General features: G+C 40.1%; 1 protein-coding gene across 3 annotated transcripts in view; it reads right to left on the bottom strand.

Moving 5' to 3' along the window:
- CLIC5 (chloride intracellular channel 5) overlaps nucleotides 1-17,532 on the bottom strand; it is a 75,650-nt gene that overhangs the window by 50,625 nt on the left and 7,493 nt on the right. Inside the window, exon 1 of one of the 3 annotated variants that reach the window (XM_033005016.2) lies at nucleotides 4,739-4,986. The exons of the other annotated variants lie outside the window; for them this stretch is intronic. Coding sequence (XP_032860907.1) covers nucleotides 4,739-4,801 — 63 coding nt within the window. The 5' untranslated portion in view covers nucleotides 4,802-4,986. Of the gene's footprint in view, nucleotides 1-4,738; nucleotides 4,987-17,532 lie in introns of those variants that run through there. 3 annotated transcript variants of the gene reach the window in all.

The raw sequence follows: 17,532 nt of genomic DNA, 5'->3' as shown, positions 1-17,532 counted from the left end.
TCTCTCTCCCAGTTTGTAAGGCCATTATTGGTTTTGATAACCCCAACATTCTGAAACCGAAATCAGTTTTCTTATCAGAGTGACTCTCTTAGCTTAAAGCCACAAAAGCCTTAGTAGTGGGGAAAGATTGTTTATACCAGGAGTAACATTTTTATTTGTATCTTCCTTTAAGGCTATATTTCAGCAGTACAGCAAAATCCAAACCAGGGTTAGTTTGAAATCACCTTTCAGAAGAGATAATTTTAAAAAAAAAAAAAAAAAGGAAAATGCACAAAAAGAAATCCCAGAGTGCATAAAAATCTTGCACCTCCCTGGGATAATTTCTGGGCTAATTGTGACCAAGGGAGAGGAAAAGGGCAGCTACATCCTGCCGACAGCAGCAACTCTTGGGCTTTTGATGGAGCACACTAAATCGGCAGGATGCCTGCTTCATCCTGGACAGCCAGGCTCTCTGACTGACTGATTCCTTCAGGGATACTAAGTTTGGTGCCAAATCTTGCCACCGCTTTTAAACATACTCCTAACAGATACCTAAAACTCCACAAAATGAAACCACTGAAGATGACAAAGAACTCGCGGGCTCCTTGCATGTTTGTATGCTGCTTCAGGAGACTGTGAGCATACCAGGACTAACCTCTTCGCTTGGGGATAATCTAACATGAAATGGTTGTAAGGGGCCCTAGAATTACTTCAATGCCATTGAACCACACCTTGGCTGGTACCGTACCCCTGAGACACTGCAAAAATACCATCACTGGGCCTGGTCATGCACAACACTCAGCTCCTAACAGGAGGAACAGGCTGAGAGTGGTCGGTGTGTTTTATGCCTTTATGCCTTCAGTGGGCAGATAGGAATATGTTCAATGTCTGAATCAGTGAGTGTGGAAGATTAAGGCCTCTGAGACATCTCTCTTGCTTCCTACATTTGCAAGCACCTTCGTAAAGCACCTTCATGAGTTCAAGTACCATCTTCTAGATGGGTGTTCAGTGTGACTGTGGTTGAACACTCTGTGAAGTAAAGCCTTATGCCTTTTAAGCAAAAGCTTTTGTACACCTGAGATGATGAACATATCCAGAATGCTTATTATTCAAAACCATAACAATGACTCCTTGCAGAAATGACTGTCTGCCAGCTCACTACTCATTCTCCTGCTACTGTGACGATACTACCGTCTTTTGATTGTCAGAAATATGGATTAACATATACCTTGTTATAGAGTATTTCTAAAGCAGGAAGATTTTTTAAATTAAATGTACTTTGGACCATTCCTGTGGTTTGTTTGCTTTCTAGACTGCACTCATCCTGACCAATGCAAATAGACAGGTGTATTGTCAAGTCTTATTTGTACCATGCTTTGTTTTACTTGTATACAACATATCTCCCTTCAAATTAACCTTCTAGATATTGGGCACTACTCTAATCCTGAAATGCAAGGGATGTACATCCAGACACCTGTTTCCACTGCAAACACAAAGAAACCATAACAGTTCTGTGATCCTCCCATATGTATTTTAATAGTCTGTACGCAAAAAGAGCACCATTTCAGTTTAGTCATTATGTTCAAGTATGCAGGTGCAAGACTGCCAGAAAAGGCTAAATATACCTTCCATCAGGGTGTCATTTATACAGAAGCACTTTGCTTCTCCAGCACACAAAGAATTAAAATTAACCTGAGTTACAACAAGCTGGGTTAAGCACAGAGCAAGCGCTACCTCCCGATGCTCGCTTCCCTGAAGCTGCTGCTGCCAGCGTCTTGCGCTACCGCATATGAAGCCTTTCTCTCTGGCAGCCTCTTCCAATCCCTTGCCAAACAAGTTTAGAGAGAGAATTGCTGCTGGAGAGTTTCAGTGTTCACAAAAGGGCTGCTTACACAAACTGCAGATCTGATTAAGGCGGCACCATCTCCTCGGCGGACCTCACCGCTCCTCAGCCCTGCCCGTTCTCACCACCAGCCTGCTTGTGGCCTGCCCCAGATTTGGGTGGGTTTACTCTCAATCAAGCATCTTGCAAGAACAACCATTCGTTCACAAAAAAAAAAAAAAATATCTCACAGATCCAGGTTAGGGCACAGTTAGAAAAAGAGCAAAATCAATGGGGATGATAACAAATAGGTGTGATAACCGCTTAACCTGTCTCTGCCGTGGCAGTTCAGCTGGCTGTGTTCTGGTGGTGCCCGGCCTATCTGCATAGCTCAGGAGATAGCTAACCTGCATTAGGTTACAGCACGGCTCTTTTGTTTACAATCATCTCTCTACTTGTCTTTCTAAGGCTCCTGCTCTCCTGGTTGTTAAATAGGAAAGCGAAATAGAGCAATTGTGTAACACCTTTCTTTTTTTTATCCTGAGACAGAAACCACTTTTATTAGAGACTCCATGGCTGGTGAAAAACAATACTTTCTGGTTTATTTGTGCTTGTGGAAGATACAGTTTTCTCCAGGCCACATCTACTGCCCTACATTTTTCTCACTGATCTCTGCACTTTCTGGCTGTGTTTATTCAAGGATGCAGGACAGAACTCTTTTCCTCAAGTGAAGTATGAGCTCCACAAAAATCAAATGAAATGCTCATTGACCCCAACATCTCCTGCTATTCAAACTTGCCTCAAGTGTGGTTCAGCATATTTAGATTTGCCACTTGTCCCAGTATCTCATAGTCATCCAAAAGTTGCCACCTTTCCATTCTCCTTTCCAGCCTTGAAATAGAGTGCCTTCTCCTTTGCAGATTCTCTCTGGATCACCCTTCCTGTTTATCTCCCCTTACTAATATCCTATTGTTTTAAATTTCATGCTCCAGAGAAGTTTTCAACTGTTCATATTTCTCTTAAATGCTCCTATTTTTAAAATTTCAAATCATCTCTTGTTTGGATGTTCTTCTCTTTTTTATTTTCAACTTCTGAGCTGTACAATTTAATACTCTGGTTACATGCTTTACTATACAACTTTTTAGACTTTTAATTAAATCAATGGCATCTTTCCAAAATATCAAGAATTGTAATTTTTCAACCTAAATGGAAAGTCTCCAGGAAGATACCAATTAATTCTTTTGCTCCAGCTCTGCAAATTATGAGTTTTATGTGAGAGTCTCTATGCAATTCTGTAACATGCATTATGCAGGAAGTCACATTACTAAAAATGTTCTTTCTGGAGTTATAAATCTTCAGGTGATGGCACGGCTCGATTGAATGCAGTGCAAATTTTTTCCAGTAACTTATGGATCCAGAGCTTCACACAATGAATCTGGGCAATGACCTTCACTTTAACAGCTGATGCAGTCAAAGAACCATATATCACAAACATCCGTATCAGCCCCGATTAAACAGTGTTGGCACTAAAACAAATCAGTAGCTAAAGGCTTGCATTCCAGAATACATTTGTGATGACAGAGTGCCAGACAATCCCACTAACTTTTGTTTTAGCCAACAAACATCTCCATTAAACTCACTTTGGTAGAAACAACTTGTAAGAGGCAAGTTGGATGTATGGTCCATACATCTGGATGTATGGACCCATGCAGGTCCATTTTAATACATTAAGCTCTGCACAAAGGATCTACTGGGCATTTATGAACCAGAAATTCTTGTAAAATCTGTTTGCTTGGGAAAAAGACCTCAATGCTGGCTCAGTCAGAAAGGCTGCACCTGAACTGACTGGTTTTGGAAGATTCATGAAGAGGCCATGTGTACACACCATGGATGTGGCTGACATTTCAACTTACAGCCCAAAATATCCATCAGGGAGCACAAAGCAATTATATACCCTCAACTTGACAGAAGGGAGGGGCTGGAATTTGCTTTCCCAATCATTCAGTACTCTGTTTGCAAAGGGTCTGATGTAACTCCTGCATATTAATAATAATCCTCTTGATTTACAGGGATGGTTTAGGCTCAGAGAGACCAAACACCTGCATTTCATATTGGCATAGTGGATTTCAGCCTCGATGTATGTAGAGGCTTTGAAACATGCTCTGATCACCAAAAAATCTGAGCTCTTCACTGGGACACAGTTTGCATGAAGTTTTCTATTAAGTAGATGTAATCAGTTTGAACCGTGCCACTGTTTTTAACGGTAAGATTTTCATAGCCCAAGACCAACAGACATACCTGAGTCAAAACATTCTGAAATCCTACCATATAACAGGTGTACTTACTTTTCTATCTTTTCATTAAATCAGTTTCTGTTCTCAGTTACCCTTGTATAAAATCAGAATGAGCTTCGGGCTGAGGAAACTGAGTGTAAAAACCTATTTGGTTTTCATTTTATTAGGGGGAAAAAAAAAAAGTGTTGCAGGAAATAACCAGAAAACTGCCAGCTTATCTCAATCCTTTATGTTTTATGATCTGTTACTGTTTCAAACCCGAAAGCTTTTGCTGAAGTATCAAATCATGGTACCCTTCAGCTCTTCATGCTCTCTTCCCAAAAATGAGAAGTCATGATTCTTAGTGAAAAATCCTAAAGTCTAAAGTTAGGACACAGGACATTGCAAGCAGCAGGCTAAGAATAACAGGACAAACTCATGAGGAGAGAAATAACAGCAAAATACAGGAACTCTGACTCTCCCTCCACAACATTACCTAATTCTAATGTCATGAAGAAGAAAGCAATGTGAACGTGTATGCAAGAGATAAGAGGCTGTCAAAACACCGCTTCTGCTCAGTGCCAGAAAATTAAAGTTTGATTATTCAGTAGAAGCCGAGCTGATCCGAGAGTCACACCAGTGTCCAGTTCACAGTGCAACTTACCTTCACAAAGAGCTCAATTTCAGGGTCCCTTCCTTCCCCATTAGCAGGAACAGAGTCTGTCATTTTTCACCCCCAAGGCTACGAGCTGATCTCCCGCTATTAAGTGGCAAAAGGAGGTTTCAACTGAACAGCGGGTAGGTTTCCCTTCTGAACAGCTCTCACAAAGCTTTTAAAACATCATTTGTAATGATAAAGATCAAAACCAGTGGAGAAAACAAGTTTGCAGGTTAATAAATAAATAATAATCATTAAAAAAAGGCAGGCAGCAGAGAAACAGTCCCTGTTACGGCTGTGTAGTTCTTCAGAGCAACAAGTGCTGCTGTGCTCTGGTACAGTATCCTCATCTGTCAGGGCTGCAGTTCTCACTGCCTGCCCAAAATAGCCCAGAGCATAAAAAAAGAGGGTGGGGTTAACTCACAGGGGAGGAGACAAGCTCCTGGTACCTATGGCAGGATCAGTCTCTGAGCAAATAATTCTGCTCTTCCCTGTTTTCAGCGTTTCTGTTGTTCCCTCCCTTATTCCATGGCTGGGAGCATCAGTGACAGGGGAAGAGGGAAGGTCTGCAGCAGGCTGGTTTCATTGCTTTAAGCAACAGCAGTTGTTTTTCCTTCTTTTCTGAAGGCTGTTTGTCCTGCTTCTAGCTGTTCAAAATCCTAATCTTGTTACTTCTAAGAATGGCAAGAAAAAGGGAGCCTAATTTCTTCATCCTGTGCATTGGCTGTTGCATCAGTCCAAGGAGTGTGCAGAAAAGCAGAGCTCTGCCTCTGTGAAAACTGGTGTGTGGTACAAAGTGGAGCAGAGACTGAAACTGAATACTCTTGGGTGGGAAAAGCACCCATGGTACCACCACTCCTGATGGAATTCAGGAGCAGAGGAATGGGAATGGGGATATGTTGGAGAACAAAATGCTTCAGAGCCCTGGGAAAATACAATATTTAGGTCCTATAACTATTTCCCAGTGTGTCCCTCGGTGTGCTGGTTGTAAAGGGGGGACAGGAGAGTGATGATACACTGGGGTGGAGTATGGAAGAAAACTCTGAAGGGCCTCAGCCTGCCATTGACATACTGTCATCATCTATCCTCCCTTCCTTCACCCTGCATTCCTTGCGTGACTCAGAGGTCGCCACACAGCCACCCTAAGCGAGAGGTGGCACACAACAGAAAGGCCTGACACAGCTAAAAGGCGTGGAGGAAGGGAGTGCTGGCGCAGGAGGGGAGAGAGGACAAAGGCAAAGGGGCTGGGTGGGACCTCCTCCTCATTGCCATCACTGCCTGGAGGGGCTTGGTGCCCTCGGGAAGTCCCTTCCAGCTCCTCTGCCCTCCCTGCCCGCTGCTCCGACTCGCAGGCTGCGGCAGCTCGCACCGAGCAGTTCTACCTTCTCCTTCTGACACAGAGAGGCCTCTTGGGCATGGTTTTGACATGATCAAATACTTGCCTTTCCTGAAAGTGCTCTTAGCTGTGCGCTTTTGTGACGATCTTTAATTCCTGCCCGTGACCTCTAGGCATTTGACACAGGTCCAGAGCAGTAGCAGCCAACATCTCCATGGCTCTTTGGGTAAGCTTTATGGGGATTTCCCACAACAGTTGTTTCATGTACACTCCATGAAGTACTGAAATGGTTAACAAGTAAATCTCATTATGCTCTTGCAGCTGAAATTACAACATAATCAACATTATAATTAGTGTAAAAGTGTGCTTATGGTTTTTAGATCTAATTAGCAGTCATTCAAATAACTGGAAGGTTAACTATAAGAGAATTAAGTATTATTACTCCTTTGATTTCAAATTTTTACATGTAATTTTTGGACTAGGCACATTAATTACTAAACATTTATAGTATAATTATTCTTAGGCCTACCGGCAAGCTTCCAAGGACATGGGCTAAGTGTACTTACATGTGGCAAAAAATCATTGCATTGTAATTATATATTACAGTTATAAGTCTGCCAAAAACATAAGCATAGTCACCACATCTCTAAAATGCATCCCTAAATAATATATTATCAACTATATGACTATAAGCTTTTGTTTTTGCTGAAAAATTGTTTTGCTTTAGCACCTCGTGTGACGATGTAATTTCCCTTTAATGAGGGCTCCTGGAAACAATGGGAAGTGGGTCATCTTGACTGAGGTTACCTGTAGCTCCCGACTCATTGAAAACACTGTTTTGATATAGGTAAGTGCTTTGAACAATTTATATCACATGAGCATATATATCAGCTCTGTAAGAGAAAATACTGCCAGCTCCGAGAACAGTAAAGAGGTAATTCCGCTAATGCTAAACCAAAATGCTTAATTAAAATCAGCATTCAAGATATCGGCACTTGTAAGATGCGATGCATGTGACCTATTTAGATGTCTATTTTAGAATGAAAAAATGTGCCCTAGAAGTGCCTACATTTTTCCACTAGTAAATAAAGGGAGCCCAGGATAACAAGCTCAGATAAAAACGTTATAACAGTCAGACAAATACTGCTGTAATTATTAAGTAAAAGATATCTGTGGCTTTAGTCCCTGATTTCTATGCACATGTCATCTCCCACTTCAGAAGTTGTGCATGCCTTGTGCTTCTGAAAGTCAAAGTCTAGATGCAGCAATTTTGGTAGAGACTCAACGTGTCAAAACATTTAAATCCTTCCTTCCCAATTACTGTCTGGCTTTCGTGGTGTACTATAATTAGTTTGCAAGATGAAGATTATTGTGCTGAGGCTCAGTAAAGCAGAAGGGAAACTGTACAACACAGAGGAAGGGAGCTAAGATGCCCTGAAGCCCTTTCCATCCTGACCCAAATATAAGCTACTGCAGGAACGGGTCAGTTCCCATCTGGTTCAAGATGCTTCTGAGCAGCAGTGCCCCTGGAAGGTCCCTTCCCCCTCCACTTTTGCCCATGAGGCACCACCCTGCACTCATCCCCTGCCCCAAGACCTGATATGGGGTGCTCAGAGGCTAAAGAAGCTGTAGTGTGAATACCGTGCAACTGGTATTCCAGCTGTGCTTGGAGGTATCCACAGAGAGAATAACTCAGCCCACCTCAAAAAACCTCTGATTTAAAAAAATTTCCCAATGTAACCCCTAGAAGGGACCAAGAAAAATAGTCCTTGTTCCTATAAATGCTGTGTTTTTTAAAATAGATCCTGAAAGCTGAATTTAAGATAAACATTGTAGGAGGCAGTGAGTAGGGGGAAATACACACACACACACATATATATACTACTTCAGGAATCTATTCATGAATTTACTGCTTTGCTGTCATATAAAACTGACTTATCATTTACATCTGGGTGGAACCTTTTTGACTATAATGGTTATTATTGTCTACACAGCTCTGTTTTCTGTTATGAAATCAGCCCTTTCTTCAGCCAAATTAAGGGTAAGATACTGATAAATAATTAGTATACTCTCATTTTACTGCAAAGAATGAGTCACTTAGTTTGGCCTATCATTTTCTCACAAGTCAGAAGTAGCAGAGGCTTTGAGTTACGTACAAGAACATTAGACACTGAATTATGAACTTTTCATAAGCTAAGTCATTAAGTCATTATAGTTTGAGGTTTATGAGATATATAAATGAATATGAGCACGTCATCCCATTAATAAAAGAAGAAGACAGCTTCAGAAAAGGAACCGCCACGTCTCCACATAAGACCTCTATTGTAGGTGAACTCTGACACACTATCAGCTTTCACAAGCCTGATGCAAGCTTCACTTCCAGCAAAGATTTGTCCTGAGCAGGTGAAGCAAAGGCCAAGCATCCAGAATGTAATTCTATCGTGGAGTTCTCCAGCAGACCGCTAAGTTACCAAGAAGGATCAGGGCACAGAGCACATCCATGCCCCAGTGCTCGCTTGGCGCTGCCACCCAGTTCATTCTGTGAGAGCGGGGCATTGCAAGTTTTATATGACACAGGTAACAATTTTCCCGTTGTGAATAAACTCTCATTATGGATGAAAAGTAAATATCTTGGTGCAGCTGCAATAAATGGCATCTGGGGCTATGATTTTACTTGGGAATCATTTAACAGCTTACTTGCCGAAAAAAACACAACCAAGCAGCAACCAGGTACTCAACCAGCATGTTTGAACGGGTAATGAAAATATACCTTCCAGGGACAGTTCTGAATTACTGGTAATTTGCAACTGCATTTATTGCATGCCAGTAGCTTTGACATGCTACTTATTTAACAAGTTAGTAAACACAAGGAATCAATTTTAACTTCCTTTTGGATTATAATGTGTCACTATCAAGTTCTTGTTTAATCTTCAGAAAAATCAGAAGGGATTTGTCTCAGATGCTTGGGGTCAGACCGCATGTTCTCCTCCCCAGATGTACAAGACATGAAAGGATGTAGAAACCTCTTCTCATTAGCCTCATGCCAAGATTGGATGAGCAGATATTTTCCCTCAACTCCAGAGACTTGCAGTGCCTCAAAATGTGTTGGTTTGATGGAATGAGGAGAAACTGCAATTTTGTTCTTATAATCTTCTAAATTGTCCTACGCTCAGGGGCATGGAACAAAAGACATCAAGTGATACAACAGGCATACAGCTTGAATGTCCCGAGAAAAGGATTGGATGGCAAAACCTAGGCGAGAAAACTTTGCATTCCATTAAGTGACAAATTTGAGATGGCCCACTCTATACCCACCCCCCAGACATTATGAATCCATCATACCCATGAGCTACATCAGCTCTCCTTTACCTTATTATGAAAACGCATTATTTTAGCTCTAGAGGTCTCTGGATGAAACTTGGCTGTTTAACAGAATGCTAGATCACTAGAATCAGTTTAGACAGGAGTTTTGCAAAGTTCTAGTCCAGAAGCATGATATTATTTTTAGATATGTTTTCACATGGATGCAGTATCAAATTTTGCTGTAACATTAATGAGCACTAACAACTTAAAGAGAAAAGCCCACTGGTGTTCAGTTCGAGGGTGGATTTCGCTATGGATAATTATCTCAGCACTCGTGTTGAGACAGTCACAGCTAACCATTCATAAGGAAGTGGCACTTAACAGGTACAAAATCATCTCCTAATGCTGCATTTGGTAGAGAGGCTTCTAGAGGGCAGTGGTTTATTCCTTTATTTAATTATTTTACTATCATTCTAAAGCTGTCATTTCAATTAAAAACAAAAGATACTTCCAAACAGGACTGAGACGGCTCTGGAAAGTGGTATTGTAGAGGATACAATGGAGAGCATTACAGATTGTCCTGAACTGTGGGCTAGTAGCTGATAAAAGGAGGAATGTAGGTATCCTCAGCCCTTGTTTTTCAAAATAAATCCTCCATACTGTTAAGTGTGACAAAGAAAAACACCACCGGGTAAGTGTGATGTACCTGTTATTGTTGACTCACTGTCATAGAACTGAAATTACATGATTTTACTTACAAGTCTGAAACAGACTAAATAATGCATATCCTTGTCTTAATTTACAAGTGTTCTTAGTGTTAAGTCCCTATTTAAGACTATTTCTGTTTATTTCTTGGTATGTTTCTTGTCATAAATTAAGTCTAAATTAATTAGGATTTGAAGCATATGTGTGCAAACTAGGATTAAATCCCCACAGACAAAAGACCAGCACAAAACACACTACTCCAATCCCAATTTATGAATTATTATTTTCAGAAAGTGTTCAAAATAACATGTACAACTCCTGCAGATCTCAGGCTAGGCTTCAATTCCCCCCAGTAAATAAGGCCCAAAGAAAGCACAATTGCTGCTGATTTCATTGGAAACGTTTGTGTTTCACTCTGTTGTTTAGCAAACAATTTGGCTGAAAGCAGAGATTATGTTCTATATTCTGATGCACATTATTTCTAAAAGATGAAGCCTTCAGCAACGCAGTTTGAAATTACTCATGACTCAGACTAGTTCCCATGGGTTCAAATGTTGGCATCAGTGACATTTAGCTGTGCCAGATGAAGCCATAAAGCACCTGCACAGCAGGTTACGTGCATGGATCTGCACGGCGGATTACAGGATCCTCTGTGGTGTAAGTACTATTTGGCTTAAGAAAAGGGCTTCAGGCTTTTGGCTCCCTGATAAAGCCACGCTTGTTCAGTATGAAATAGCAGGGATCAACATCTTTACATCTCTCCTTATGGCAGCAGAGTTTAACCTCTGCATACATTATGGTCCACCTCATCAACGGCAGTGCTGTATGCCTGGGTTAATGCAGCTGGTTGACCTTGAGCCTTACAGTGAACTGTATAACTCTTCCATTCTCCTTAGAAAATTGCCCTCATTCATTTTTCATTTCACCTTTTGGTATTTCTGTGATAAAGTTTCCACAAAGTTTGCCAGTGAATAATCTCACTTTCCTTCGTGCATCACCCCACGCTGTTATTAAATGAATAGTGGGTTGTTTGGGGTTTTTTTCCACTTCTTTCTTCAACATAATTTCGAATTCAATGTCTTGAAGCACCTGACATCAACTTGGTGATATCTCATTTTAATTTTTCTTTGCTTGAGGACCCTTTTCACTGCAGAGTTAATGCAGATAACCAGGATGAATCAGAGCAATGCAGTTAGTTAAGCACAGATGTGAACCCTTCTGCTGCAACTACACTTTCAAGTTAGTAGATTTTCACTGGTGATGACCACACTCGGGTTATTAGGACTTCAGAGATCACATCCCACAGCCTTACGTGGAAGACGGTGGTGGCAATTCTTAAAGAAGAGCTTAGCTTAAGACTGAAAGTTAATCTTAATGTGAAATTCATCTCTGAGAACAGTCTGAATAGCTATGGGGTCTTGTTTAAGTCTGTCAGAATTACAGGGTACTCTAACCAGAAAGATGTAAGCTTTTTTTCCACTTAAGTGATATTGGGAAGATTTTCCCAATATCACTAAATTTTCACACAGCATGTAGCAGGTATCACTTATGAGGAAGGTGTGGGCCCTTGGTCACCAGCTGGAATAGCTGGAAGCACCGTCATAGATCACCGAAATGTCAAAGCCCAGAGTCATCTTTGCAGTCTTGCTGCTCTGATCTCGGTCACAACTGATACAACTCTAGAAAATGGACTAGGTTTTCCCGGGAGACCTAAATCAGTTAGAAAAGTGTTAATGAGGTATGGAGCCCTTTACTACCCATTTCTATCCAAGCAGCAAGTGAGAGTTGATGGTAGAATGAATCACAAATATACATAACAGTATCTCATGATGTTGAGAGAAAGCCTAAATCCTCCTGTGGAGGATGGCATCAGTAAGAGTCTCTCAGGTTCTCTTGGCTACACCCTAACACAGAAAATTGACTTTCAGACAGGAAAGGCAAAGAGTTCCGAAACGTAAAGTTAGGTGTGCTGTAAGGATTGAGTCCTCTCAACTCTGTATCTCAACTAGGTGGAAGATGCTGTGTGGGAGTTTCTACCACCTCTGCTCATGCTGGGTCTTCTGACCAGAAAAATAAGACTTTAGTCTACAGAACTACCAAACCAACAACCTCTGCAGTTATCTCACCTGCTATGAGAGATGTCTCAATTAAAAAAAAAAAAAAATAAATTGAAAAGTAACTGTATATTCTTATGAAAGGGAAAATGGCTAAGCAGTTGTAAGTGACCTTTTCAGAAAATTAAGTATATCAAAACTAGAGGCAATTCAGCCAGGTTATCAGTCAATCTTGCAGGATATTATAAACCTTGTAGTATATTATTATAAACCAGAAAAAAAAAAAAAAATACTATAACTAAACTGAAAGGAAATGTAGCCATGCAAATTCCACAGTGAAATGCTTCATAAAAACAAAGAGAAGCACTCAGAGCAACTGGAATTAACACAAGGGAATAGTTTACTATTGGTAGGGCTAATACTGCCACCTATTTTTAAGACTTCCTAATGCTATCCCTGATTACACCCTATTTTCAATTCAGTGTAACTTTTCCCAGACTTTAAAAGGGGAGATCTTTAACACAGGTGTCTGCCGTCTTTATTCCCCCAAAGTGCTTCAGACATTCAAAGATTTATCTTCCGATGCAAGCAACCACTGAAGTCACTGTTCCCCCCAAATCTACAGTTCAAAACAGAAGACAGGCAGAGCTTGAAAGGGAACAGAATGCAAGGAAGTGACCTGGTTTCCCCAGAATCAACAGCAGGCCTAACAATAGACTCCTGAACTTCTCAATGCCAGCTTAGTCAAACCATTGGCAAATAAAAACACATTTGTTTTTCCAAGTGTTCAGAATTCCACTGTCACGGAGTATGCTCCCTGTATGGGTGATTATGTGAGTATATATACAAGTACAACATTCTTGTACATAAAAATACAGATATTCTGCAGGCATACTTCCAAAGACATTCCACCAGCCCACCTGTCACTCTCTTCTCAGAAAACCTGCTTAGAAAATCTGGCCTTTAGTTTGTCTTTTTTTTTTTTTTTTTTTTTTATTATTATTTTATTTAAAGTAGAACTTGGTTACTTCCCCATGAGTCACAGAGTCCAGTGTGTGACTGCACTGTCTGTATTTGACAAGTTAATTGTTAAGCAGCAGAATGTTCTTTGGTCACATATTTGCAGGGACCTGGAGAACACCATCTCCTCCCTCGCTGGCACTCGAGGAGGGAATGCCAGGGCAGCTGTGCTGCTTGCTGGGCTTTTATACCAGTGCTATTTTTAGCTGTTATCAGCCGCGGTGCACAGGGCCAATCAGCACCCGACGCCTGCAAGAAACTGCTCCCGTCCAAACTTCATTCTCTGCAATCTCACAGGGAGGAGCCAAATGACTGTGAATTTGCTGCTCCAAACTTCTGCTGCTCATTATACAGGCTCACCAACGCACAGCAAAATGCTAGCCCACCAAAGGGCACACAGAGCTAGGACCACGATGAAGTTACTGATTCAACAAATACACACCCTACCTACATTTGGTAAAAGTAAGTAAATTTAAAGTACCTCATAAAGGCCAATAAAGTATGCAGTCCTGCAGTATGATATGTATATGCATATAAAACAACTTGTGTGGATTTTACAAAAGTGTTCATTTTATGTCACCTTGTATCTACACACTCTGTAACTAGAAACTACTTATCACTGATTATTTACAAATCCATGTGCAAAGTGAAGAAAGACCTGTGCCTCTTCAAAATAGGTCACATGGTGTCTAACAAATTTTTTATAGTGGACCTTTGTCCAGTATATTTGTTTAGTATCTTCCCACAGAAATATGACCCTGTAGTAACTTTAAGCTTTCAGATATTGATGATGGGGTTCTACTACTCTGACATAGACCTCCAGGGCCATGTTAGATGCCCTGGGCTATCCTTCCTGGCCTCCAGCAGTTGCTTTTCACAGGGACATGTTAAAGCACTTAAATCACTTCCCCAGCTGAGAAGGCTACTCTTTCTCAGCTGGTACCTGCTCAGATTTATCAGGTGGTCAGGGCTCCCCGTTAGTTGATCCACAACTTAGTGACTGACCTCCTAGAAATTTAGACTGGACAAATTCCTTAGTATAGTCTATGGTGGGTGTCAGGATGTTTAATTCAAATAGATTGTCTCTGAGGCTTGTGAATGGCCATTTCTACCCAAAGTAAGAATTACTCCTTCTCCATATTCAACATCTATCCCAACATGGAAACAAAAGAGAAGGGTAAGCAGTTCAAGAAATTTTCTGTCTGACAGACAAACATTAAAACAGGCTTCATAAATTTTACACAGAAGAATCCCAAAATTCAAACAGTCTTCAAACTTCATGTACAGAATATGAATCAAAGTATCTTGAGTAATATCCTGTCTGCACTGAATCAGTGCAAAACTCTCATTAATTTCAGCATGACTTACACTTTCAGCCCGAGCATGCCACTACTTAGAAATATCCCTGAAATCTCACCAAGACCCACTGAACAGACAGCATATTAGCCATGATCCACATTGAGTCACTTGATTAAAAATACTTGCCCCATAGCCCTTTAAGATATTCATCTGAACTGACAAGTTTTCATTTTCTTCCCCAAAATGACAGACCAAAACATTAGATGATGAAATAAAAATATAGCAACTAGTTTCTTATAGTTTCATACATTACATCTAAATTTATCCATGATTTCTCTATAAAATAGAATTTTAAATTAGTTAAGCTTTCTATTTTCCTAAAGCAAAGGATGGCATTTTAGTGTTGCCCATTGAACTTCCTCTTACTGAAGAATCATAGATTCTTCTCTAAAGGTTCATCAGCTTAAAAAAAAAAAAAAAAGTCCTGCTTTTTATTCTTCCCTTTCTCAAAGCACTGAAGTATTTAAGTAGAAACATAATTTTATTAATTTAAAATGATTGATAAAAATGTAAATTTAAGTTCTTAGATGTTAAAACATTAAGCATATGGTTTGTACTCTTTATGGAGAGGCATCAGAGCATACAGCATGCTGCAGCACTGAGCTCTTGGATGACTTTTTTTTAAAAACAACTGAGATAAGCTCAGTTTAGCCCAGTAACATCTGAGAATTTTTGCTGCTTGTTTAGTCTAGCTATAAAAGTAGAAGCAACTTTAGAAAGGATGCAGCTGTGGAAAAAAAAAAAAAAAGGCACCTTTGTGGAAAGAAGATATGTGCAGAAGGGGATTACTATGATGACTGGCAGAAATGGAGACAAAAAGGATTGACTGGTTTAGCCCCAAACCACCTGAGGATGTCTAAGCCTAAACTGATTTTAAAATGCTCAAACTGAAAGAATGAATGCTAATGGACCATGCTGGCACAAGAACAAGGATGTATTAGCTGCACATTCAGAAATTAGAGTGAGGTGTCAAACCATCAGAGCTGTGATGTTCTGAAACAGATTTCCAAAATGAATAATAATGACCACTTAGTTTTTAAATTGACCTTGATCAGTTTATGAATTATGTATTATATGATGAGGCTGTCTGTGACAGAAGACTCTATTTCATGTCCCAAAAGGTCACCACCAGTCCCATGAAATTTTTTTCAGATTACCAGGAACTCAGAGAAAAAATTCATCGTGGTGAGTATGCAAAGATTTTTACCTTTCTTTGCCTCATTTTTTATAAACATATAAGCAGGAAAATATTGGTTTCCTCTCGAAGATGTGTTCTTGAGTTTTACTTCATTAACACTTGTAGACTGCTTTAAAGTGACTGCATGGAGGCTGCAACAGAAAATCAATTAACTTGGGAATCAAAATCCTGGTTTGAAACACTGTTTGCCTGTACTGAAACCAGGCGTGTGCACTAACCAATTCACTTCTCATCGATTTCTAATTGTATCGTTACAACTTCATGAAGGTCACTGACATCTTACAACATTATCAGAGATGTACCAACAGTAAAAAGTCAACCATAATTATATCATTAATTGATATGAAAGATATCATCTAGAGGTTTAAATATAAAAATCACACCTGCAGATAACAAATCAATGACTCATTTTAGAGCGACTTGCCGCCTCCTATTTTTTTTGCCCACAGAAGGTAGATTCATACAGGTTCCTAACATTTGCCATCAAGCAATTTTAAGTATTTAAAAAATTGTCAGTGATACAGAAAAATATTCAGGTGTGCCTCTTCAATCACACAGTGTATGAGAGAACACCGAAAATATTTCTAGTGAACTTGTAAATAGTTTCACAACAGTGGAAAATGTCCCTCCAATACAGGGTCTTATGACCAAAAGAAACAAAGCAGATTTTCAAACACATCTTAAGATTTCAATTGTGAAAAGAACTAATACCTAGGAATTCAAACCTAGTAAATTCAGTCGGCTTTTTTCTTCTACTATAGTATCTACAATAAAGAATAACTACAAAAGAAATATAGGTTGACTGAAGTTAAAGAAAGTGCTGGTTCTTGGTCTTGGAGAGATGCTAAAATGTATCAGATTATTTTAATTGATTAACTTAGACTGTCCAGTATTGCAATGTAATTCACTGTTGCACTTCATGCACTTCAACTGTTGCTGTGTGTGGACACTGAAAGAAAAAGGAAAATTAAGTGGACTGAAAAAAACCCACCAAAATGAAAAACCACCAGTCCGGAGTTTGTTTCCAGATACCCACTATCAGAATTAGCTTCTAGTCTAATCTAGTAATCCAGGCTTTGTATTTGAACTGTCACTGGTGGCATTTAGTTTATTTAACTTCAGGTAACCACGCCACTGTATACAGTGAAAGTTTATGGCTTGATTCAGTTGTCTAAACCTAGATATCCAGGAGCATTTGAGAGGCCCTAGGATAGCTGAGGAAATCTGTAAACATATATGAGAAAGGATCTATGAGAGACCCGTGGCCTTCTGCAGCGGCAGCTGAAGGCCAGGAGGGAATCCTTACAGCATCTAAACCAGCACGGGACGCCTATGGCTGGAAACCTGAACTAGGCCCCAGCTTGGTTCAACGAAGGGAGTGTATGGCACAACTAACCTCACCCTACAGCTGATGCCTGCACTCGGCCACACGAATTAACATCCCACAGAGCTATTTCAGATACCTCTTTTGCTGCAAAGGGAGCCTAGATATCCTGCAAAGATGTAGTTAGTAACTTAGCTTACAGACACAGCTTAAGCCAGGTGAGCCAAATCCAACCTTTGATATCTAAAGAAAACAAAGAGCAGAGCAGAAAAGCAGCTTTCTTCTTGCAGATTCCAAAATAATCTACATATATCATTACCAGTTGCTTTGCAGGGATTATCCATTACTTTGTGTAAAACATCAGTCTCAGTAGAGCTGCTCTTTAGGTACTTTTGCAATAAACAGTTGAAAATAATGTGAATCCCTCTATATCGGACAGAAACCATTTAACAACTGACAGTATTGCTACATAGATAAATTGTCAGGGACAGCTGAAAAGTA

This window comes from Tyto alba, unplaced genomic scaffold (assembly GCF_018691265.1).
Source record: "Tyto alba isolate M040663 unplaced genomic scaffold, T.alba_DEE_v4.0 Super-Scaffold_40, whole genome shotgun sequence".
In the NCBI taxonomy this organism is placed as follows: domain Eukaryota; kingdom Metazoa; phylum Chordata; class Aves; order Strigiformes; family Tytonidae; genus Tyto; species Tyto alba.
Note: the sequence above shows the minus strand (reverse complement) of the source record. Positions and strands in the feature narration are given on the sequence as shown.